This window comes from Nematolebias whitei, chromosome 5 (assembly GCF_014905685.2).
Source record: "Nematolebias whitei isolate Nwh7 chromosome 5, NemWhi1, whole genome shotgun sequence".
Taxonomy (NCBI): domain Eukaryota; kingdom Metazoa; phylum Chordata; class Actinopteri; order Cyprinodontiformes; family Rivulidae; genus Nematolebias; species Nematolebias whitei.
Window position 1 is genome coordinate 25,908,182 of NC_056502.1, and position 26,830 is coordinate 25,935,011.

General features: G+C 38.7%; 1 protein-coding gene across 2 annotated transcripts in view; it reads left to right on the forward strand.

Moving 5' to 3' along the window:
- Positions 1-26,830, forward strand: part of dyrk1b (dual-specificity tyrosine-(Y)-phosphorylation regulated kinase 1B) — an 88,115-nt gene that overhangs the window by 3,041 nt on the left and 58,244 nt on the right. Inside the window, exon 1 of one of the 2 annotated variants that reach the window (XM_037676396.1) lies at positions 22,751-24,063. The exons of the other annotated variant lie outside the window; for it this stretch is intronic. Coding sequence (XP_037532324.1) covers positions 23,958-24,063 — 106 coding nt within the window. The 5' untranslated portion in view covers positions 22,751-23,957. Of the gene's footprint in view, positions 1-22,750; positions 24,064-26,830 lie in introns of those variants that run through there. 2 annotated transcript variants of the gene reach the window in all.

The window sequence follows — 26,830 nt, forward strand, 5'->3', positions numbered from 1 at the left end:
TATATATATATATATATATATATATATATATATATATATATATACACCTCCTCCCTCCGCCCCCCTCGCTGCATCGCGGTTCGTTTATCGCGGACTCGCTCTATCACAGTTTTTCAAAATAAGACTGGACATGACACACAATTGGCTGATTGATGGATGAGCCACACAATCGGAATTGAATTTTTATTTTAAATAAATTATTTTAAATTATTTAGCACCTGCTGCATTGCACCTTTTGTGCAGCCCACACAGCTGCAGAAAAAGCCTCCTCCTGCACCTTTGTGCAGACCATACTGCAGGATAAACTTCCTGCTGCAGCTGATCCGCTGTTCTCCATGCAGAGTGGGAAAGTGGGTGTGGCTAAGAGCGCTTGCAGGTGGCAAAGAGCAGAGGAGGCAGGGAGCTGAAATCATGACATTCTGTGCTCTTAGCATTTAGAAACATTGTTAAGAATATTGCAAGAGTGTGGGAAGGGTTTAAAACGCCTTACACCCTATATTTCAGGTCTTCTCTTGTAAATGAGTCCTGGCGGCTCCATGGGACTAACCTGTTTAAATAAAGGTTGAATGAATGAATGAACACACACACATATATATGTAAATATATATATATATATATATATATATATATAAAACTTCTTACTTCTTGTACTAACATTCCTACTTCACGGTTTTTCACTTATTGCAGCTCTTCAGGGTACAGTTCCCCCGTGATAAACGAGGGACTACTGTAGCTACAGAATTTTTAATTTATTTTATTTATGTTTTATCAGCTGCTGCCTTTTTTAAAATCCCGAGATATCCAGATTACAACTCTGCTGCTTGGTGTATAGTCATGTCATTTTAGTAGGAATTCCTACATGAAGTATCAGGATGGAAAAACCAAGATGTGGAAATGTGTCTTGATTTGATTATTAGATTCTTATATTTGATGCAGACGTGATCTAACCACGAGTTAGTAGCCTAAAGAAAGTTTTGGTGCATTTGGTTACCGCAAAAAAATGCACAGTTGGCACATTATTACTACATTCAACTGCCATTAAAAATAAAAAATGGACAATAGACATTTGGTGTAAAAATACACCACAGAAAAAGTATGGTAATTAGTTAGCATAGCACTGGGGCTAAAGCATAAGTAAAACATGACACTGTGGAGGCACCAGAGCTTAACAGAGACTGGTTAATAACACCAATTGCTTCTAATGCAAGTTGATTTGAACATGATTTGGATTTGTTAACAATACCAAAATGTACTTTCTAATCTAGATGCTCAAAGTTTGTAAAATCTACCTCACATACAGTACATGAAATACTTTGGTAACACCTGTATTATCAGAAGGCAGGTTAGTCGTTAAACATAACCAAACATTTGAATGGAACACTGTGTGATAAGGCAGAAGGTAAAGACAAAACACAACTGTAAAAGCTCAACAATCATTCTGTTAGAGCTTAAGACTTTACTTGCACTCTTACACTAAATTAAAGTGCATGTAAACAACTACCGGTAAATAAAATACAGTAGCGACCCACAGAAATTTAAATATAGTTGTCAATATGTTCACAATGCTTTTAAATATCCTTTTTACCCACAACAAGCAGCATTTGTTATATATACTCTGACATTCAACAGTACTCTGCCACATTTATTTGTTATAAGCTACATCAGCTGTATTTATGTGTAGTTTGACTTCAGACAGTAAGTGAGAATGAATAAATCCATTAAATCAAACTGTTTGTTATTAGAAATCAGTGCTCGTTAGTGAGAGTTCAAGAGGAGCAGTTCACCTGGAGATCATAGACCTTTTTATAGATGACAAAACACATGAAAAGTTTTTATTTAAAATGTTTCATTTCAAATTTATGCTTGTGCAAATGTTCTTACTTGGAAAAAAAAAATTTATGCGATTTTTAGACCGTGCTCCTTGATTGACAAGTGCCATTTTTAGAACATACCCTGCTGTAAACTTACGTGGGCCCTGCGGCTAGCTAAAAAGCTACCCCTGTAACTTTTTAGCTAGCGCGTCTGTATTGCGCGCCACTAGCTTAGCGCTACATCAGTACCAGCGGGTGGGGGGCAGTTTGGTAGGCAGGGTGCTCGGTTCTGTTGACAGGGCGGGGCGCCCTGCTTGTATTATGTATGTATTAGGGGTGCACCGACTGCAGTTTTCTGGCCAATCACCAATTTCTACAAAGTCTGACCTGCCGATTACGATTTTGGTCAGTACCGATTTTGTTTTATAAGCGACATTGTCGGGTGTTATAAAGTCACAATGCATCTTCAATTTTCCAATCTTATTTTAATGAAAAACATACCCTTGAACAATATCCTAGAAACAATCCAAACTTTTTTTAACTGGCCATGAGGTAGTGCTCTGAAATATATAAATGAAGTTTAATTAATTATTGTTAAAACAAAATAAAAAGCAAAAAAAGTTAAAATCGGTTTCTCATGCAAGTATCGGCTGATTTCCTAAAATTAAGGAAATCGGGTGCCGATAAATCGGCCAGACGATTTCTCGGTGCACCCCTAGTATGTTTGTTTGTATGTATGTGTGTGTGTGTGTGTGTGTGTGTGTGTTTATGTATGTGTGTGTTTACGTGTGTGAGGTTGGGTGCATGTATTGGTGGATAGCTGTAAAGGTTTACAGTAAAACTAAATAATTTAATATTTAGTTGTTGTTGTGGACATCATTATTGGACAAATAGAGGACTTGTGATTATTAGAGAGATGTGGGGTTTGCTGGGAAGCTTGTATTTTTTTTCTATTTGTTTTTGTACTTGTTCTATTTTTACATACCTTCTGCAAAAGATTATTTGTGATAAAAGCACAAAAATCAACCCAAAAAAGTTATTGTGTTCTGAGTGTTGTCCTCATTGTACAGACCTGTGCAACATGTGCGCTTGACTAAACTTCTGCAAAGGAAAGAGCGCCACCGCTGGAGCATTCTCAGCCTTTTGGTGTCTCTCATGATGATAGAGGAGGCTGTGTCTGCTGCTTTACTTTGCATAATTATACAATATGAACTTAAAAGATGAATATTTATATGCCCCAGACAAAGATGTGTGTCTTTAACTTTTTTTCCCCAGAGACAGTTTCAGGTGTTTGTAGTTTATCATAAATATCTGCAAAATTGAGTACAATGCTTTTATCAATATTAAGGTGTTGTGGCTGTTTGGATGTGCTAAACATGATTATATTTAGAACCATACTGACAAGTAAGTACTGTGATAAATGTAATTTTATAAATTATCAAATATAAAAATTGAATAGTTTAAGTTATTACATTAGCTGAAATTCTGTAAACATAATCCCTTTGAATGAAACACCAGTACTCATTTTAGGGGAGAAAATTGTCAGTCTGGCAAATTTAGCAAAAAATAAAAAAAGTTCATTTAGACTTCGCTCCAGTGCTATAATTAGTATAGCACTGTAAAATGCGTATATCTGACCACCACTCAATTGAAAACACAGGAATGACATAAAATTTACAGAAAAGTTGTTCAAAACCCCTCTCTTCCTTTAGAATGTCATTGATCTTGATGGTGCAAGTTAGTCTTACAATTTCAATACTTCATTAGAGAACCCTATACTTTGTACTTTTACTAAGGTCATGCACACAGTATACTCCTCATTAGATGAAAACCTTTAAGTGACCTGTATGCACTAGGGCTGGGCGATATGGACTAAAATTAATATCTCAGTATTTTAAGAAAAATGGCGATATACGATATATATCTAAAAAAAAATTTCTTTCCGTATAGTAATAATAAAAATATATTTCTGAGTCAAAGCTTTGTCCCAATTGTCACACAGGCACATATTAACAACAGCCATAACTCTACTAAATAAATGTCTAAAAAAATAACTATTTACATATATTAAAGTTTGTTTTTAGACATTTATTTACATATATTAAATAATAATCCTCTTCAGCTGTGCCGCCTTCACGTTAAAAAGCGTGTGTGAAGCAGCAGTGAGGGGCTACTTGTATTCAGCGAGGGAGGAGGAGGCTGCGTGAAGTTGGACAGGCAGCTAAAGAACTACTGTACACAGATTTCCACGTCTTACAGTGAGAGGAGGTATAGCGCCACATTAATAAAGCAATCGCTAATCATATTGCAAAGGACCATGTCTTTAGCAATATGATTAGCCACAGCTTTAATGTCGCAACTCCTCACTGTTCGTCTCATAAGGCACAACACAGCTAAATGAGTTCTGACCCGTGGTTTGTTTCAGGGAAGGAGGCTGAAGTCTGTCGGACCTGCAGCCGCAGTTTCACACACACTTCATACTCCACTTATAGCGCTGTTTTAAATGGGGAAAAAGATTCGTAGTGCTGACATTTTATCGGGACTTGTTTTCGGCATTGTCTACAGAAAACATTTTTCTGCTGCTCATCTGACAATTTAAATCCAAACCATCTCTGAAAAGAACAGCCATTGTTTTTATTTTTGCTCAACAGCAGCTAAGCTGTTCTTCATATATCTCCCATGTATACTTGTACTAAACGTCTCTTGCCCACCTCCTGGAGAAGCAGGAAGTGGTGGGGAGCACGTGGCTGAGGGGCTGGGTTTGTATTCAAGGAGGGAGAAGGAGGGGGCTGCGTGGAAGAAAGAAAAGCAGGCGGATTTTCAAGTATAATAATGTTTATATCGAAGCAGTCTCATCTTATATTGCAAAAAAAAAAATTATAGTGATATTTTTAAATATCGAGATATCGGCCAGCTTTAGTATGCAGAAAACCCAACAATGTTCAGTCAGGTCCAGATGACCTAACTGAACATTGTTTGATTTTATACCTGGATTATTGAGCATGGACTTGGGTGTATGCAGAAAAGGCTCTCAAATGTGTAGGATTGGGTTTTGGGGTAGGGATGGAGCTTGGATAACTTCTAGGTATAGAAAAAAATATATGTCAGAAGACTTTCTTTTGCTTTAATCCCTGTCTTAAATATGCTGCGAGTGCTTCTCTTGCAAAGTCCGATGACGAGGAAGTGTATGAGGGGAACGAATAGTTCCTGAAAGGAGCCTTGCTCTGGTTTCCAGAGTGGAGCAAATGAGGGTGGAGGCAGGTATGGGTGCTTCACCTTTCCGACCCCCTTTTGATGTAAAGTCTGTGATCTGAACTGGCAACCTTCCAATGTCATGCTTGCCTACTCTAACCTCTGTGCCGCCGCCACCACCCCCTGACCAAATGGTGGAAGCTGCGGAAGGAATAATGTGAGGAGTTCAGGGATGAGCAATTAAAGGCTCTGAATGGTAAAAAAAGAGCTTTACAGCAACAGTAATTATAGAGACAGGTAGGAAGGTACTTGGTGTGTCATCTGAACAGAGAAAAGATAAATAAACCTGGTGGTGGAATAGTGAAGTTCAGGAAGCTATTCAAAGAAAGAGGTTAGCCAAGACGAAATGGGACAGTGAGAGGACTAAAGAGAGTAGACATGAATATAAGGAAATGTGACACTGAGCAAAGAGGGAGTTAGCAAAGGCAAAGCAGAAGGTTGATTTGTATGGGAGGCTGGACACTAAAGAGGGCAAGAAGGACTTGTACCGTTTGGTGAGACATAGGGATCAGACTGAAAAGGATGTACAACAGGTTAGCTTTGTTAAAGATGGGAATGGTAATGTTCTAATAAGTGAGGAGACCATGACAGGAAGATGGAAGGGGTATTTTGAGCAACTAATGAATGAAGAGAATGAGGGCAAAGGAAAAGTAGAAGTCATAGCAACTGTAGACCAGGAAGTGGGAAAGATTAGTGAGGGTGAAGTGTGGAAAGCTCTGAAAAGAATGAAGAAGAGGAAGCCAGTATAATCCAATGACATACCAGTGGAGGTTTGGAAATGACTAAGAGCGATGGCAGTGAGGTTTTTGTCTCAAGTATTCAATGACATACTTGAGGGTGGGAAAATGCCTGAGAAATTGGGAAGAAGTGTGCTGGTGCCCATTTTTAAGAAAAGGGTGATGTACAGAGTTGTAACAACTGGGGGAGATTAAGTTGACAAGTCACACAAGGAACAGGTTCAGGTCAGGAAAATGGGAAGCAGTCTTTCCCCTACCATTATACAGGTGGAGTGCCCCACCCCGTCAACAGAACTGAGTACCCCGCCTACCAAACTGAACTTATCTCTCCTACCCCCACCAGGCACCGAAATATCACTAAGCTAGCGGACAAACTACAGGCTCTCTAGCTAAAAAGCCAAAGGCAGCACTCACATTGCCTCTTCCCTCATGATGAACGCCCCCTGCCCCCACTCAAAAACTGTTAGTACAAGCTGCGCTCAGACATGTGTCCGTCCCCCCCATCAGCAAAAATCATGGATGAGATGAGTACCTCGCCATGGCAAGCTAACTGGGGGAAACACTGGGGAGTGTGGTAAAGAGGTGAAAAAGAGAGTCCAGGCAGGATGGAGTGGATGGAGAAAAGTTTCAGGAGTGATTTGTGACAAAAAGGTGTCAGCAAAGGTCAAAGGAAAAATTTACAAAACAATGGTGAGACCAGCTATGTTATATGGTCTGGAGACAGTGGCATTGACAAAAAGACAGGAGACAGAACTGAAAGGGGCAGGACTGAAGATGTTGAGGTTCTCCTTAGGAGTGACAAGGATGGATAAGATTAGGAATTAGATCATTAGAGGTACAGCACAGGCTGAACAACTGGGAGATAAATTTAGAGAGACCAGACTGAGATGGTTTTGACATGTCCAGAGTAGGGACAGAGGATATATTGGTAGAAATATTTAAGAAATGCAGCTGCCAGGAAAAAGACCAAAAGGAAGGCCAAATAGAAGATACAGTACAGTATATGGATGCAGTTAGAGCGGACATGTAGGTTGTTGGCGCGAGGACAGAGGATGCAGAGGACAGAGTCAGGTGGAGGAGGATGACTTGCTTTGGCATCCCCCAAAGAGGGAAAGGCCAAGAAAAAGATGACGTATACTGTGCAATGGACTACCTGTAATTTTTTAATATATATCTGACAATCACTAAATTGAAAACACTGAAATGACATAAAAGCAAACTACCAAAAATCTATCCAAAATTCCCCTCTCTTAAATCCCATTGGTCTGAGTCAGGTGGGACCACCAAGTAGGATGGCAGCACACTAGGAGAGCTGTGGGCGAACCTTCAAATCATTTAATTATTTAGCTACACACACTCCATGTTTAGAGTATTTATTTGTTGTGCATAGTTAAATATTTTATTAATCTCCAGTGTGCAGAATTACTGTCAATTGTTGAGTGCCAGAGCAAACTTCTTTTATAATTTGTGCAAAAAAAGCAAGAAGCCCAAGAGAAGCATAGCTAACATTGAGAAGACTGAAAATAACACCAATAACTAAATGGAAGCAATAAGAAAAATTGATGCAACTCTACCTTTGATCACAACAGATGTTATTACAATTGAGGATACCACAAATGAACTGACAAATATAGTGGATTACAAGCTAGTAATACTTACAGATGCAGAACATCAGATTTAGTGAATGTGAACTTGAAGAAAGATTTTAAAGAAGTACAATAAGAAACTGGAGACTCAAAGTAGGAGAAATAATGTAAGACTGGTGGAACTGAAAGAAAACATGAATCAGAAAGGCCAAGTGAGGGAATATGTGGAAAGAATCTGGGGCTTAGCCTCACCAGCCTGGAATTTGAAGTTGAACGTGCACACCACTTGATGGCCTCTTTATACCTGAACTGGCCAAGCCACCCAGAACCATTTTAATCCACTTCTTACGTATGATATCCCGAGTCTGGGTGCTACAGTGAGGTTAAGGTGAAACATGGAATTCATTGGAAGGTTTGAAAACTATTGTTCCTTGAGGACCTGATGAGGGAGCTAGCAGAGAAGAGGAAAAAGGTTTGTGCCAGTGTAAAAGATTTTTACTTGCTTTAATCCAGGGGTGTTCAATCCTGGTCCTTGAGGATCCTATCCCACATGTTTTACTTGTTTCCCTGCTCTAACACACCCCGATTTAATGGGCGATTTACCTCTTCATGTTCTGTAGAAGCTTAATAATCACCATTGATTCAAATCAGGTGTGTTTTAGCAGAGAAACCTCAGACATGCAGGATAGTGGGCTCTGAGGACCAGGATTGGGACAGAGTGCTACCTCTAGCTTTTTAGCTACCATGTCTGTATTGCGTGCCAATAGCTTAGTGCTACATCAGTGCCGGCAGTTGTCAGAGGTGGGGGAGGTGCCCTGCTTGTATAATGGTAGGGGAAACACTGCCTATTCTTTTATTAAAGTAATATTTTACCTAGTTTTAAATAGTTTAGAACTGCATCAATCATTTTTTTCTCTAAAATAATCGTTAACCAACTGAAAACCCCTGCAATACCCCCCCACCCCCACGTGCAATTTCACGGAAAACGCAAATATCATTCACAGTTCTTTCATGTTTTTTTCTTTGTGGCAATATATAATTTTTAATGTTGGTTGTAAATTCTCTGCTCTGCTGTGTAGCCATTATCTTTATTACAGACCTTTATCGTACTTCACAGCTAACTCAGTGTCATCTTTGCCAGAGCAGTCTGCGCCCAAAGTTACCTGAAATATTTATTTCCAACGTGTGCACACTGAGCATCAAAATGGATGAGCCTAAGTTATCGGTAGTAAAAAAACAAAGACTTTTTACTTTCATCTGTTTTGTGCTTCTTGGAGATGTGGCTGTGTGAGCCGGTACTGCACTCTGTTCTACAGCTAGTGGGCTTCCAGGTCCTCAGAGTGGACCCGGTCATGGAGCTGTCTGGCAAAGTAAAAGGTGGAGGCATCTGCTTTTATATCGGTGATGGTTGGTGATGTACTGATTGGACAGTATCCTGTGACATGGTTCCCCAACCTGGAATCATTCACCATAAACTGTATGCCCTTTTTTTCCCCCTGTGAGTTCACTTTATTCATTCATTCATTCATTCATTCAACCTTTATTTAAACTGATAAATCACATTGAGCCTCGAAGACTCATCAAGATTCATCTTGGTTAGTGTGTGCATTCCTCCAAGTGCTGACGTAGAGCATGTAACTAATAACACTCGCTGACCAGATCCTGTGTGTGGAGCAGGTATATATTATTTTGGAGCCTGTGAACTTGTTAATTTAATTTATAATTTTTTGTGTAGCACTAGGACCCCAAACCATATTCCTTGTATGGGCAAATGCACGTGACAATAAACAATTCAATGTTTCTTTTGACCACATCCACAATTAATAGTTTTTCACAATTAGATTCGGACTCTAAAAATGTAATCCCCACAGTTTGGGGGTCTACTGTATTGGGATTAATTTATTTAATTGACAATTACTGTAAACAGTAAAATATGCTAAAATAACATAATGCAGGGGTAACAAATATGTATTAGTACAACTTCAGTTTTTTTTCCCCCTCAACTGATGTAAATGATCCTTCACAGTGTCTTTTTCTGTCCATAATATGAACATTTTGGCACAGCATCTAAAAAACAGTCCATGCAGTAACTATACTAAACCTGTTTATGTGGCACTGTAACGTCACCACATAAATACACCAGTAACATGAGACAAGGTGTAGAGTAGATAATCCAAACTGTAAATACACTCAGCTTTATACCCAAGTCATTTTCACTCAAGTTCACACCTTCATTCATGTGACCAAAATGGCTCTCTTGTGAGCCAGGTGAACAAAGACCCCAACGATTCTCCATTGGGAGGGGTGTGAATTTATTCTACATGTGGATTTAGCTTTACACTAGCTATATTTACAAGGACATGAGTAATTGGATTAAACGGCCATTTGGAATGAAAATGTGTCAAACGGCCCATTCAGATTATTCTTCGTTGTTTCAGCTCGATCCAAAAGAATTTGTAATCAGAATGAGATGGGTGGTTTATGCTATTCATAATCCGAACGGTGTGCGTGTAAACACTTAATCTGTTCATTTTTTCCTATCGTGAAAAACTGACCTGACTGCGCATGGGCAGCAGCGTTTTATTTTTCTTAGCAGAGAAGTAAAGATTTCAGACAAACAATGCATTACATTGAGGACGACAAAGATAACATTACTAACACTGATATATTTGACCTCTACGTTAGATTTATTGTTCTGGCTAAACTTTTATAAGGCAATAGCCTATTCTAGGTTATCTAAACCAGTGGTTCTCAAACTTGGGTAATTTACCCAGACCCCCAGGGGTCCCCCCAAAAAATGTATTTATTTATTTTACAAGCACGTAGATGTTTAACAACCCGTTAAATTACACCAAAACGCAGGAAATCACATCTACTTTATTCAAAATTCTCTGGGGGAGGACCCCCAGACCCCACCACCACCACTTCGGCTTGCCCGCTATTTGCGTTCCAGCATCAGTCTGTTTACAAATTAAGCCTTGTTACTTGGTATGACTACTGCTGTTATGGTTCTGTTCAGTTTTATGTAAAGATTTTTTTGTAATCATTTGAAGAAGTGGCAATATACAAAATTTATTATGTTCATTGTGTGAATAGGTAAAGTTTTAAAGTTGTTTTTGATGCTGTTAATTTTCTCAAAACTGTAATTTTTGGAAGTTGAAATTAAAAATTTTGTTAAGTGTGTCTTGAATTAAAAATACCCCATGTTTAAAATTATAAAAACATTGTATTAACACTATTAAAGAACATGTCTTAAGTATTAATGTTACACAAATATTCCCATTGCATTAAAGAGACAAACTGAAGAAAATGATTTAATAAACATGAGGGTTATGAGGGGGTCCCTGAAACTTTTTCTGCCCTGTAAGGGGTCCCTGAACCCAAAAAGTTTGAGAACCCCTGATCTAAACGTTAGTTTGCTAACTTGAGATGCACATAGCTAATGACAAGCAGGTTGTATTTTTGTATTATAATTTTTTTTTGTTTATTGTAAATTAATGGAGCAGTGCACCGAATATCTTTATTGACATAATTACTATACACACAGAGACAGTCATGGGCTTGGTAGAACGCTCTAAGACTGTAGTTTAACCAGCAAAAAACAGGAAGTCATTGACTTTAATGTATAAACTAGACACTGATCACTGCAATTAGCTGCAGCTAGAAGTGCCTACATGTACACAATTTACATGTTAAAAAAAACTTTGTTTAAAATTTATCAAATAGTTTAAGTCATAATTATTCAACTAGCAAAAATGTCTTAAAATCATTGACAGTCGGGCAATAATTATTGACTGACATAGGGCCTAGTTTATCATAGTTATACCCAATATATTTGCCTTCTAGAACATTTAGCTGTTTTTTATGGTAAATATATTAATAATTTGTATCAGATTCAGTTGGGTTTGCCATTAATTAAACAGTTGGCCGTTGTCGGCTGTGAGCAGTATCCCGTTTTGGACTCCATCTTAGCTTCTCCACGATGTCACAAACGTAAACAACGGGTTAGATGGGCAGTGCGTACTGTAGTGGTGTTGTATAAAACTCCCAGGTTCTTATACACTGTGTAACTCCTCCCCACTTAAGTATCTTGCACCTAAAGCCTTGTTTACTTGCATTCCCTGTTCAGTTCCAGTCAAGAAAAACTCATCTTCAAAAATGTAAACATTCACTATTCAAATTCCTCATAGAAGGAGGACATCAACATACAGCTTATTTCTCTATTCTACTAAAAGTTGTTGTTTGTGATACATGAAAATGCCCAATTACTTTACAAAGTGTATGTTTATTACATTTTTCACCTAAGGATCTGTGCAGTGCAATCTGGGGCAATGGCTTAGGTTGCAGTTGTGGCTAAAACGCAAGTAGTAAAGCTAAAAAGTTACACTGTATGTATATAAAGTTCTTTTTTGTAGTAGTCCTTATGCCACTATGCAGGGTATATGTGTTGAAACTGTCAAACATGATCAACTTGTGATATATTGGCTCTGGAGCTAATGCCATGTTTATTCTGGAGCTAATGGGCAAGCTAAATGGCTCAAATTTAGGCACGCCCCCCACAAACTTCTGCTGCCTGTCTTCCATCCGCTGGCATCAATGAACTGTTGTCACAAGTGCGCTCTCCTGTGATTAATGTGTGATTGTGTTTAAGCATTGTTGTGTTTTGCTCTGTGGTCCAGGTGGAATAAAGTTTTACTTTACATAAGCTCCAGCATCCCTGTGGCTCAAATTAGGACAAGCTGTAGATAGTGAATGCTTAAAGTGAAAATAAAGTGTCTTGGTCTCTACTATATAATGTGTAATGATTATATAATGTTATATAATGTGCACTCCATTATATAATGTGTAACACTCCTTTTTAATATATATGAGAATCTGTTTTGATCCCAATGCTCATTGTGAACAGCCTGTGCAAAGCAGAACTCTGCAGAATAAGCTTCCTTTGTGGGATAGCATTCACAAGCAGCAGTAGCACAAGCAACAGCTCTTTTGGCCAATTATTTCTTCATCCATTCGATCTTCCTCATTTTCAGTTGCATGCTGAGTCATTTCTGCATTCTCCTCTCTGCTAACATGTTTTGGTTAAAATTGAAGGGTTGAACGTCAGACTTTGTGCAAAAATAACATTCATGCTGAATGGGGCTTACACTAGAGCAACCTGTCTGTTATTTACCCAGAATGCATTGCACCATACACAACATGCAACCTTCTCAATAACTTTTTTGAGTAGGAGGCTATTGGCTTGGAGTAGGAGGCTAGAGTAATTTCCCAACATAAACATTGCACAAAGATGCTCCGTGCAGTGAAACTGTTGGTGGTCGCAGACTGTTTAAACACTGATCTCTGATGAAAAAGTCTGACCAGCATCACAGGCATGAAAACAGTTATGAAGTCATAATCAGTAGCAGCAGTCGATCAGTTTTGTAGAGGAAGGAGATTGTGACACAGGTACAGTTAAAAAAAAAAAAAGCCAAGTGATTTATTTGTTGCAAAACAACATAACTTTCAGATGAACATGATCTGCTCATCAATAAACAGTGTTTGCACATTTTAACATCAGCTGATGTTCTGCAGCAGCTTGAGCTGTGATGAAAACTACCGTAGTCCTGCAGGAGACTCCACACACTTCTCAGGAAGTTTGTAAACATTAAATGTATTCAACAGGTGTTTCACATCTGCTTTTTATTATTTTTTGTTTTCTATACTTTGCCAATCTTTACACTGTTTGTAATGTTCAATCTAAATGCTGTTCCTCTTCCACTATTTTACATTTTATAATTTTGAACCCAGTTGTTGATTCTGTTAGTTCATATAGTCTAAAGCACATATGTCAAACTCAAGGCCTAATCTGTCTCTTGTAAACATTTATTTGCCTCCTATATTTTTTTAATGTAGCTCTCTGATTAAATTGAAATACAAATTAGATTAAATTAATATCTTAAATATAGGTCTTAGATCGAATGATCAAATCTGCTGTAATGAGCCCTGATGGTTTTTATTTGATTCTGGTCTTTTTCATTAAAAGTACAGAAGACAAGTTAACTGTGCATTAAACATTTCTATCATTTAATTAAATAAACAAGATGAAATGCTCTGCATAAAACCACAGTTCATATGTATGCTACAAAATAACTTCATCAAAGGACTTCATAAAGTCCAGCTGTTTTGTTTTAAACTTTATTTTGGCTTCATCAAAGTTATATGTAGTAAATGTGGGTGTATAGATAAGGTCGTACTCTGTAACTGATGGTGTATGAAAATTATAATGTGATAAGAGTATTTTAAAATGTAAATAATATCAGCAGACATCTTATCAGTTCTCAGGGCTTGTAGTTAATCTGATTAATCCTGTCTTCTTGCAACATTCTTCCTTTCTCGGCTTCCACCACCTAGTCTTCTCTGATTTTACTATTTTTCTCTTTTTCACAACAACAGCCAAATTCCCTTCCTGACTCAACCCTCACCTTTTACCCAGGCTTGGGACCGTCACAAGAGATAGAAAGTACAATTTACTTGTTGAATACAACAAAAGTGTAAACGCCCTTACCAAAAAAACAAAAAACAAAAGATGATTGGGAAACTTGTGTAACTAATTGTACCACTACATAAACTAGGACTTCCTAATGTTAACAAAGTAGTGAAGTCCTCTTACATCCCACAGTGTGCACACCCACAGCACATATGGCAATAAGAAGCAACATCTGCACGTAGCCAGTGTGACATGACAGGAATCATTCATAAAGATCAGGGAGGAGCTGTTAAAGGTTTTGGGTGCTAAGAAAGAGCTTCCAGTTGACTGGGCTGCTAAAGCAACAGTAATTAGAGAGCCAGGTCGGAAGGTACTTGATGTGTCATCTGGAAAGAGAATGGACAATAAGGAAACCTGGTGGTGGAATAGTGATGTGCAGGACGCCGTTCAAAGAAAGAGGTTAGCCAAGAAGAAATTTGACAGTGAGAAGACTGAAGAGAGTAGACAAGAATGTAGGGAGATGCAACGTAGAGCAAAGAAGGAGGTAGTAAAGGCAAAGCAGGAGGTGTATGATGAGTTGTATGGGAGGCTAGACACTAAAGCTTGGTGCTTTGTGAGTGGAGTGGAGCTTGTTTATTTAGCACAGCTGTTAGCAACCATGAAGCTAAGCAAATCAGATCCACACTGTACCTAGTCCCACACTAGGTTTACAAGTGATGCAATGGTCATAAAAACAGTCTTCCTAACGTGCGTTCACATTTTCTATCCTCCACTATTCACTATAAAGTTATCAAGTGTGTTACATAAATATAAATTAAACAAACACCCTTCCCTGTTCACTGTTTACACAGTCTGTCACATACGGTGAAGGCCTAATTATTATTGACCACAGCAGAATTTTTTTTTCTCCTTTGGAGAGAAGTGAAGATTTCAGACAAACAATGCATTTTGTTGAGGACGACACAAATGACGTTACTAACACTGATATAGTTACTGCTCTGTTCAGCAAAATACGCCACACAGTTGGTCCTTGCTTTGTCTTCTCTGAAAGTGAAGCCTAACAGCCATGACTTGAAAGTAGTCTTCGTGTGCCCTGTGTTGGATACATTGTACAATTATGGCTGGTTCCAGCATTTTAGGCGGGAAAATTGGAAATGTTTATATTGGCCAATAATGGGGCCATTAGCAACGATACCGATAGGTCCCTAAAGGCCTATATCGGCCTAAAATATTGGCCTTACCCATATATTGGATGAGCTGTAATCCTTACCAGATGCCCGAACCAGTAACTGCCTCAATGTGGAGAAACAGTTGATCTCCATCCGAGTCCCTCCTGGATAATTGAATTTCTCATCCCATCTCTGAGGGAGAGTCCAGCTACCATGTGGAGAAAACTCATTTTAACTGCCTGTAAAAGTAATTTTGTTCTATTGGTCTTTACCCAGAGTTTGTGTCCATAGGTGAGAGTAGAATTGTAGACCATCGGGTAAACAGAGATTTGCTTTACAGCTCAGCTCCCTATTCTTCTAAACTGGCCATCACAGAGCCTACAATATTGCAAAAGCTGCATTGATCCTTTAGTCGATCTCACACTCCTCTCTTCCTTCACTAGTGAACAAAAGCCTGAGATACTTGAACTCCTCCAATGGAGGCAGCACCTCACTCCCAAGAAGGCAATCCACCTTTTCCATCTGAGGACCTTGGCCTCAGGTTTGGAGGTGCTGATCCTCATCCCAGCTACTTCACACTTGGCTGCAAACCATTTCAGTAAGAGCTGGAGACTAGAGCTCATGGCATGATAATTACAACGAAATGTAAATAATAATAATAATAATAATAATAATATTAATACAGCAACAAGGTAAGAACTATGTAAATAAACAAGTACCTAAATGTTATAGCAGAATAAACACATAAAACCAAAAGGACTTAGAATGTTTTTCTTTTTAAAAAAGAGCAATGTCCCATTTGTTATGAAAGGGATGGCGTCTAAAACTCGTAATGAAACCATTCGACATAATGGAAGCTGGTCCCACTTGTTCTTTAACCTTTGGGTTCCTGTTCAAGGTTTATATGACAGACTATATTAACAGTCAAATGACTAGTTTAACTTTTTCTGCTTAAGTAAATGGAGAGGAAACCTGAAATTGTAATTATGATGGTGTTAGCTTGTTTAGTTCTTCATCTTTATTGTTGTTAAGTATTATGGTAAAGATGCTCAAAAAGTACTACTGTTCAAGATTCAATGTCTTCCCTTTAAAATTAGCTTTCTCTATGCCACTCTCCCATAAAGCTTAGAATGGTGAAGAACCCAGGAAAAGTTGTTGTATCCACAATCTCTCCGGTCTTGCCTGCTGAAGATTGTAACTCCTTCAGAGTGGTCACTAGTGTCTTGGTGGCCTTCCTCACTTTTTTCTTTTTTGCACGGTCACTGATGGTGGGAGGACAGCTTGCTTTTGGAAGAGTTGCACGTCTCCTTTCATTCCTTGATGGTTAATTTAACAGAACTCTTTGGGATATTTAGGGCCTTGATAATCCCAAATGTAACATCCCAACTTGTACTTTTCATGTATCTTTTGTTGAATTCAGGCAGTCACTTTAAAGGGGTTGAACATTTATGAAATCACTTTTTTATGGTTTCTGTAGATACATTTAGACATTTTTGTAAAGAAAGCTAATTTATATAGTCCATAATTGATTTACGACAGCAAAAAAAGGCATACACCATCCAAGGGGTGAATACTTTTTAAAGGTACTGTATTTATAATATTCTTTTGCTTGTCATTTGTTGATTTTGGTTTGGCTCTATGGCACCACCAAGTGCTTGGAAAACGAACGTTATCTTGGAGTGTGAAGTGCTCCTTCACTTCTTGCTGAAAGCACTCTGCAGTAACTGTATGGTTATTCTGTTCTTCTATCTTAACTCTGCATCATGTTTACCTAGCAACAAGCATCACCCGTGGCTGGCCATTCTATTGGTCAAATGAAAATGCACCAGAGACCAATGGCAGGGCTGTTGCCATGGTACAGTGTGTAGTTGCTGGGTGAAATATTGCTGCAAGGCACGCGAATCTCAGAGTATGCTTGCCTTTTTTTTTTTGCTGTAATCTTAACTGTCTGGACCCAAGTACAGCTCAACATCATTTACTGGAAGCAAGTCACTAAGTTTATGAAATTAAACAGAAGAAATACAAAAAAAAATCTACATTCCAAATGAGCCATAGCACTATATTATAACATGTTCAAAAGATAATCAAACACCATAGTAGATAACAGCAACAAAGCAGATAATTTCATGATCTTTTGTGTCAAACAAGTCCAATTAGTCTTTTAAAATCGTTTTTTAAACTCACTTATGGTATTATAGCTCTGTTTTAAAATATAAAATAAGAAAAAGAACAATGTAGAGGCTCTTTAAAGACATACAAATAAATCTATTGATAATTTACTTTAAACAGCTTTGATGACAGATATTTGTTATTGCATCTATGCAAATACTGTATTTTTATTCCATGATAACTATTCACTTTTACTTCTGATTAATACTAATAGTAAAATTGAAACACAGCTTATTTAATAGATTTTCATGCTGAGAATTTTTCTGCTAATTGTAGTTGTTTGGGATGGACTGGTAACCTGTCCAGGGTGTACCCCACCTCTCGCACAATGACCTCTGGAGATAGGCACCTTCAAGTCTACATGAAAAAAGCAGATAAGAAAATGGATGGATGAATGAACGTTACTGTAATTATGACATGGAAAATAAATCCAAGAGCAGGTTTGTCCAAAGTGCATTCCATGAACCATGGAGTGATTTGTGTGACCCGTGACTGCAATTTAAAAATTGTATAACTTTAGCAAGTGGGTTTGAGAGGTTGATGCAGACCTTTTGAAAATGTCAAGGGTAATATTTTAATATTTTTTAAGTTTAATAAAAATAGATTAAAAATTATCTTAAATTGCACAATATTAAGTACAAAACAAGTTTTTAGTCTTCAATTAACCATATTTTTTATGTTTAATTTAATTTCATGGTAAAGTAGACCCCAGATATTTACACTTACCAAAAAGTAGACCAATTATAGCCATTCATAAAATTTAGCTAATTACTGTATTGTAAATGCTTTTAAAGGAAAAAAATGCTGTTGATTTAATCATATATGGACAAAAATTAGACTTAATAAGGGAGTATGGCGTGAGCAAAAACGTATACAACATTAACTTGGCTTTACTTGTGTCCCTTCAAACTTAACCAGTTTCTGCGTCTTCAGCCGCACACTACTTCAGACCTTTGACCCCACCTTTAGCAGCTGTTTTCATAGAAAAGTGACTCATATTATGTTTTTGTTTCTCAAAATAGATTATTATGTAATTTCCAAGTACATGACACAAAACATATTAAACTTAACAAGTCAAATAAATAAAATTATATATTTTTAAAGGTAGTATGTAATGATTTAAAACGCAATTTTTAGTATAATTAGTCTACTTTTGGCCTTTCACTAAAATGTGTCTACACTGTTGAAAGTTAAAAAAGTAACTTTTTTAGAAAATACAATATTTTGTGGCTTGTGAGTGCTTTCAATTTGGAGATTTTGGCCAATGGTTCTAAATGTTTGAACACCACTGTCCAGGAGTTTTGTTAGACCATGTTCTTCTATAAAAAGTGTCATCAAAAAGACACATAATGTTTGTAACCATGCAGGTGAGCATAAGGTTCTATGGTAATCTCAGTGCTTCTTAGCATTGCAAGCGTACACAATGCAGGCCACTGAGACACTTTAAGTCTTTTTTACCTAACCAGTGCTGTTACGATATTTCTTATTTAGACTGGTCCTATGGTTTTGATCTGCTCAGAGATGGGATTATAATGAAATTATGGCCTGGTTCTGACTGGGTTAAACTGGGCCGGCAACTCTAAAGAAAGTCTCCCAGGGATTTCAATATCAGTCAAGGAATAGTTTAATCTGCTTGCCACATCACGTAGAAAGGCTTTGAAGCACCGTTTCATATTTCCTAACACGTCAGGTCACATAAGACCACACTTAGCCACGCCCCCTCATACACTGATAGGCTGAGCTCCCCTTCTGCGAAAGGCGGAGTCTAGGACCCTATAAATTAATAATGACACGAGACATCGGGGCTCTTCTTCCGGGTCTGTGAACGCGTCACAGACTGTATAGAGTCCAGCGCTGTGAAATGTAATCTTTTACTGCCTCTTCTAATATAATTGATAAAACTTAATTGACGTTTCCTTGATTTATTGATTAGTATAATGCCACTTCTGAGGGAGGTCTGAGCCGGGGGTAAAGACGTGGGCTGGAGGGGGTTTCTGGATCCGGTGGCCCGCAGCCAGCTCTCGTCTTTAACGGTGCCTTAAACACTAATATTGATCGTTTTGTTGTAATTCTAATAGAGCACCAAAGAGAAAACACCAAAAAGTTTGATCTTTAATTTACATATTGTTGTCTTATGTCTCATATAATTTCTTTTTCTGTATCAACTAACAGAACAGTCAAATATGCAAATGACCAATACACATAAAACATAAAAGTCCATATTTAAAACAAACAACATAAATCCATCCATCCATTATGTTCCGCTTGTTTTGGAGTTGGGTCACGGGGGCAGCAGTTTAAACAGGGATGCCCAGACATTTCTTTCCACAGTCACCTCTTCCAGCTCTAATGGGAGGACTCCAAAGCTTTCCGAGGCCAACTGAGAGACATATGTCTTATGCATTGCAGTGTTTCCCCTCATTTACTTACCTTGGCAGGGTGCTCATATCTTCCATGATTTTTGTCGACAGAGGGGGGACGACAATGCGTCTGTGTTGTTTGCTGTTTTTGTGCGGGGGTGCAGGGACTGCTCAGCATGAGAGAGTCTGTCAAAGCGCTACCTCCATATTCATAGCTTTTTAGCTAGTGCATCTGTATTGTGCACCGCTAGCTTAGTGCTACGTCAGTGACGGCAGTTGTCGGCGGGTGGGGGGGGGGGGGTGTTCGGTAGGAAGGGGACTCGGTTCTGTTGACAGGGCGGGGCACCCTACTTGTATAATGGTAGGGGAAACACTGCATTGTAAAGCCCGGTACAGCCTGGACTGGCCACAGTAGGCCCAGCCCCAGTCTTCTCTGACTCTGGTTTTGTTTGCTTTCAGCAGAGTGCCGCATTAAGAGATGTTTCATGTTGTTGTTGTATAAATTTCTAAGACGAATACAATGATACAGGAGTCTGGGAATCCCTTTCTGATTTTTTTCTTCTTTCGGCTGCTCCCTTCTTCAGGGGTTGCCACAACGATTGTCGCACGAAGACTTGGCAATTGTTTTTATGCTGGATGCCCTTCCTGACACAACCACAGACCACAGAGCTATCACAGCCCTCTGTGTGAAGCAGAGAGCTGCTATCTAGGGTGCCTGGGGGAGCAGATGGTGGAGGTTAAAGGCCTTGCTCAAGGGCCCAGAGTATGGCAAATGACTGGGTGTTTCACCTTTCTCACCCACATTTTAATGTTGTCTGCACCGGGAGTTTAACTGGCGACCTTCCGATCACAGGCCCACCTTCTCCAACCTCTGCACCACCACTCCCCCGAATCCCTTTCTGAAATACATAGGTCTATTTTAGTTGTTGTTTTCTAATATTTTTTGGAGGAAAAAGGGCTGTCACTACTAAATTTCTCCTTTTTTTTAATTGTTTTTTATTTTTTTTATTTTATTATTGTGCAGATAACCTCCTGAGAACCTGCATCCTAATGTTGTGGACTGGTTTTAGACCAGTTGTCCTTATTCAAGGGACTAGATGTTGTTTTATTTTTCATTTTAAATAAAAATATATTTATATTTTTTAACGATTAGTTGGAAAAAAGATAGATTAAAGCAATGTTTTTATTTGTGTGTGTGTGTGTATGAGGTTCTACTAATCCTAAATAGCTAAGGGAAATTAATAAATGCAATAGAGCATAAGCTGTCCATAGTGCGCATGCTGCAGTCAATCTTCTTTTTGTGCTTGCAGAAAAACTGTTGACTACTGATAAAAACAGTAACAATGGTGGATAGCAGAGTGCAGTTTGTGCTGCACTTTTTCAATGTGTAGAAACAACTCAACCCCATCCTCGGTCAGTACAAACATTTGAGTCTTCACCATTTTTGATGTAACTGCTTTCATGCTCAAAACTGAAGTGTGCATGCGGTTGAAATGCAAAAATCACACCAGCTAGTGACCTGGTATGGAAACTACAGTGGATTCAATAAGCACAGCTTTACACATGTAAATGTTTAACTTTTCCACAATCAACACAGAGAAAATGCTAATGTTTCCAGAGATTGGTCACATGTCAACAGGACCTTAGATTGAACAGACTTTGCAACAGATAATTTCTAGATTACTTGTTGCCATTAATTTAGCATAAGTTTTTTTTATTGCTGCTTACTGATTAGTTTGAGATTAACAGTACAATTAAGAGGAGATAGAAGTCTAATGTACATGTCTTGAGTGAGTTTGTCAGCTAGTCTGGTACAAAGCCAAGCTGTTACCAGGTAGTATTGTGCCAGACAGACTAAATGTGCTGTGGCTGATTCATAAGGAGGAAAGCATAGCTGTACATTGTCTCTGAGGACCAGGTTTCTCTCCTCACCACCTCCTCTGTCTCTGGGTCCACTACTTCTGTCCCCAACCACCCCTCACTGTTTCCACCGAGTCCACACTCATTGTCACCCACCACCCTTCTTTGACTCCGAGTCCTTTCACGTTCTACCTGACACATTTACATCGTTTCCAACCTCAGTCCCAACCCTCCCTGTTAGAAAGGAAAGCCCCTCCCACCAACCGGCTCGTTGCCCAATCACAGTCAGGGGTGGAACTTCCTGCAGACAATAGGATTGCAGCTGCCTCAGAGTTGGGTAGCAACAGGGCCATCAGAGGGTGTGTGGTGGTAGCAGGTGGGGGCTGCATGTATTTAAGGAGCATTTGACACTTTGTGTGTTATATTCATCATAAATTATATTTCTGAGTTATTCTGACACATTTTTACATTGATTCTTAGATAAAGCAGTGTCGTGAAAAGTTTATCGCTCTTCAAATCCTAAAACTCATGTTGCATTTTAGTCTGCCTATTTTTCACTAAGTATTGCATGATTTTGTTGAATAATTAAATATAAAAATACTAATTTTAGGTCAACTGTTATTAAACATACTTTGATCAGAGATAAAATAATGTAATCATTGAAGGTATGAGGAAAAATGTCCATGTATGCCTGGATATAAAGTTCTAGTATATATATCCTTCTGTTACTATAAATGGACAGGACGGGAGAGGGTAGCTTGGACCAGGCTAATGTGACCGAAGGATGGGAGGCCTTTCCACAGACTTCTGTAGGTTTTTCTAGAAACGTTTTATCGTTTCAATGTAACATCCCGTTTGCAGTCTGCGTAACATTTCACTCAAAACTGAGCTTTTCTCATGTTTCATTGTGTGTATCTGCTTCAGACATAGCACCTCCCCCCGCGTGCCGCTGGCAGTAGTGCATTCCTGTTAGAGCAGGCGGGAAGGAGAGCTGGAGGAGAGAGAAGCACAGGTTCGGTCCACACACGACGGAACATGTAGTGGGAAACGGGTGACAAAACATGATTTAGAACCACCCTCGTGATGTTTCCACCTCGGGGGATTATAATGATCGGTCCTGGTTTGGAGAAAGTCCAATGCCAGAGCAGATAAAGTGAGGAAAATACACCGGAGACTGACGGAAGGACAAACCTTGCACGAGGCAACCAAAGGCTCGGAGCAAAGTTCGGGAGCTCTGGATTCTGATTTTTTGTTTACCTTGAGTCGGATCTCAGATCTGGCTGTACATTTACCTCGAAGTTAAACTTTTCTTCTGGACTGTGTTTGGTTTTGGTGATCAGAAGTATACGAGGAAACCGCGTCTCTACCGATTGGATTTAAATTTGTGTTCCACTCTCTTCCTGGATTCTGGATCCACAGGGCAATTCAGTGCGGTGTTCTGGTTCGTGAGTCAGAGGAACCAATCCACAGCAGTTACAAGTGGCGTCGGTTCGGTTGTTTACGTCTGTTTGTCAGAGACTATTTGGACTTAATTTTTCCTGGTCTGGTCCGGCACAGAGCAGGTGGACAAGACTAGGTTCTGCTGGACCGGCTCAGTCACACAGGATTTTTTTAAGTGATAACTGTACACCACCAGCCCTCCACCCGAAAAAAGACCAATGAGATTGGATCTATTTTTAGTGTTTGGGATGGGGTAAAAGCAGGCAGCAGGAAACCTGACTCTCCTTCACCTTTTCTTCTCCCTACAAACTGTTGCACTTTTTCCTGTCATGGATTGGCAGAAACCTGGTGTTTTACAAGTAGACCAGAAGAATGTAAACATTTTATCAACATATTGAGATCTTTGTCTAAACTAAACTGACCATGTAGCCTTAAGAATTCGGGACTACTAGAGGGTATATATTTCACTGCACACATAAGGTCTGCTCTAGATAAAGAAATTATGATGGATAATACATTTACTGTGTATTTTTAAATATTGCAAAAGAACACAGAGTTTTGGCCTTTGTTCTTTATTTTTTCAAACTTTTAGTGACACTAAAACACAACACAGCTATTTTGACTACCTGAAAAACATGTCACCAGCAAACTGAAGCATCCAGTCCACACAAAGAAATGCATGAAACCGTCAGTACCAATTCAGTAAAACTAAGCTAAATAATTTATTTCTTTTAGTCCCTGTATCTACAGAGAAATAGAATATATATGTATAGCAAAAGATCTATTGTGTAATTCCGCAGAAGACAAGAAATATATTTTTACTTCAGAGAGACAAGTTGCCTGCTTACCTGTTTGTTGCCTTAAATTCTAACAGAGTAAAAAAAACAAAAAACAATTGAAGCAGGAGAAGAAGGTGCCTTTTAATTGCTTAGTCAGCTTCCTACCATTTCAAGCTTCACAAATTTGTTGGATGTAAAATCTTGAAGTTAACTCTGGGAATGATAATGTTTACCTAAGCGCAACCCCACCCCAAAAGGGAAAAAATAAATCTGTCAGAGCACAGACCGTGTTTCCCACTGGACTGAACATTTACCAAATCTTCCTATGGTTGTTACATCGTCATCTGTGGAGGACAAGACTGGATCCGCCTGCAGGATGGTCCAGTCCGAGCCTTGGATCTCCTCATCACTGCTTCGTATGAACAACAAGAGTTAGTACTCACAAAAACACACAAACACACGTCGACTATAAATGACTTGTGCTGAAATGCTGTTACCAGGAAGTGCTTCCTGCTTTATGTTTTACTATTGTCAGGTTGAAATTATGCTATATTTGTGGCAGTGTGTAGAAACTCTTAGTGGGGTTAAGATATTAAAGTGGTAGTTTGCATTTAGTAGTTGTCAGTGTGTTGACAATGTGAAAATTAGTATTGTAACATGTTAAAGTGGTAGTTTGTATGTAGTTGTCTGTGTGGTGACAATGTACAAGTAAGGCCCTGTTTACACAACAAACAACTGAAGCTTTTCGGTTGCTTGTGTACACAACAACAGCCCTCGTTCTCTTTAGCCTCATTCACAAGGTGCCTCAGTCCGGAACTGACCCATGTTCTTGCCACCTCGGTTCATTCAATAGACACACGGAGGTGTGGCAAGGGGGCTCAGAGACGTCCTACCTCAATTGCGCCTCTATCTCTCTATGGAAGGTAGTAATAGGCCTCTCGACTTCTGAAAAGGTGGGTTGGCTTTGCGGCTCAAACTAAACTGAATAATGTGACGAAGTGATGATGTATGCTTTCAGCGACCACCCAGCCGCAGGATTTAAATGTCAAAACATCATAGCCGGACACATTTGGTGTGGTTTTTATTGCTTCTTCATGCATGTAGCTGAGTCGGACATCAAGGTTGATAGATAAACTAAAATTGATTTTTTTTTTTTTCAAATATTTTTTTTTTCTTACCCCCTCCTTTTCTGTGCTCATAATTACTAAACACATCACACCTTATTTTACAACACCCTCACTCAGCGTATATGAGAGTTTGGGTCAAAATATAATAATTTTAAAGGGACAATGCAGTAATTCATCATTCCTATCTGGCAACCCTGCCTAGTGTGGAAACTATCACAGATCTATGTAAACACATCCCTTTTTTATTCACCTCAATGAACATTGAAAAAAGACTAATGTTATCAGAGGTTGCTTTCATGTAAACTGAGCCTAAGTGGGGTTATAATGTTTAATTGGTAGTTCGAGTACAGTTATTGTCAGTGTAGTGACATAATTTACAAGTAAATGTTAGTTTGGTTACAGGAAAGTACAAAGTGCGGAACAACTTTCTTGTCAGTTTGAACACATTGAAAACATTATTGAAAAAAGTGCAGAACAACTCAAATTGTATAATTTAAAGGTGGCAAATTGTGCAGAACAGCTTTCTGTAGATTAGGTAGTAACATGGCAAAAAGTGCAACAAGATTATGTTTGTTTAGGTACAGGGTAGTAAAAAGTGTGAAACAGTCTCCTAATAGTTTGGTTATGGTAAAAAGTGCTAAAAATGTCCTGTTAGTTTGATGACGGTTAAAGATCAGTACAACTTCCTGTCAGTTTAGTTTCACGATGGTAAAAAAAAGTGCAAAACAAATCTCCTGTTAGTCTGGTTTCAGCATGATAAAAAGTGCAGAAGTAGACAGTTCCTGGAGACACTTTGACGCGGACTGCCACATTGCAGCCATTTAAAAAATTTTGGTTTGATAGTGCTATTGTTGTTGGACCTTTCTAGGCCGTCCCCAACAACTGTTTGATTGGAAGATGGTAAAACTTGCAGCAGAAACTTTTGTCAGTTTGGTTACATAATGGTTAAAAGTGTAGAATGAACTGGTTTGGCTATGTGTTGGTAAAAAGTGCAGATCACAAAGGGAAAGATATGTTCTTGCCAAAACCGAGAAAGTTAACCAAGGATCACTAAATCAAATTTTTTCATCACGCTTCTGGGGCCGAGATTGTGTAGAGGTAGGGCAGCCGACCTGGGACCAGAAAGTCACGGTTCGACTCCCTGCCTTGCTCACATGTCGTGGTGTCCTTGAGCAAGACACTTAATCCCTAATTGTTCCCTAGGCACTTGCATAGCTGCCCACTGCTCCACCTGGGTGTATCTCACATGTGATGGGTTAAATGCAGAGAACTAATTTCGCTATTGTATGGGAACATACAATAATGGCAATCTCAAACTTCCCTTCAAAAAAGATACGAGGCAGGCATCAATTACATTTTACTGTGTTGCGCAAGTCGACTCTACTGAGGTGTGTTCTTCATTCAATGCACACTTTGTTTCTAAAAGTTCACTGCGCTGTGGAATGTGTTGTTCTAAAAAGTCATCAGAAGCAGTGGTAGTGTGCTCTGCCTATTTGAGTCTCTAATTGTGAATCACTGTTTCTGTTGCTTTATTTCTTGGAGTCAAACAGCAGAAACACTGAAAGACATAAATGTATGTATGCTTAAGGTTTTAGCTAATAATCCGCTATTGTATCTGATATTTATGACAAACTGCAAACACATGAAACTGACACTTTCAGGGACAACGCACCATGTGTTTTGGAGGAAAAATTAAGTTGAAGGGAGACATGCCTATGCTTTAATCTGGGGCATACGAATGTATGTATTTTAGTGTAAATATTGTTTAAATCCAAAAATTAAATCAGCAGAAACAACGTCACACTGAGAGAGACACTCAAATAAGCTGTGTGTGCTGCTGTGGCCTGAATTAATGTTTGGCACAACACATGACCCTCATCAACTTGAACATTAAATTCACTGACTTGGAGCACAACATATACAATTTGCTAAACTTCTCTCTAGTCTCGTCTTTAAAATATAATGAGTTAACTCAGTTTAGTAATTCTCAATAAATTTCTCTGTTTTAGCGATAACATACCTTTCCATTTTCCAAACGTCCATTATGTAAAGAGAAAATTAACAAATTTAG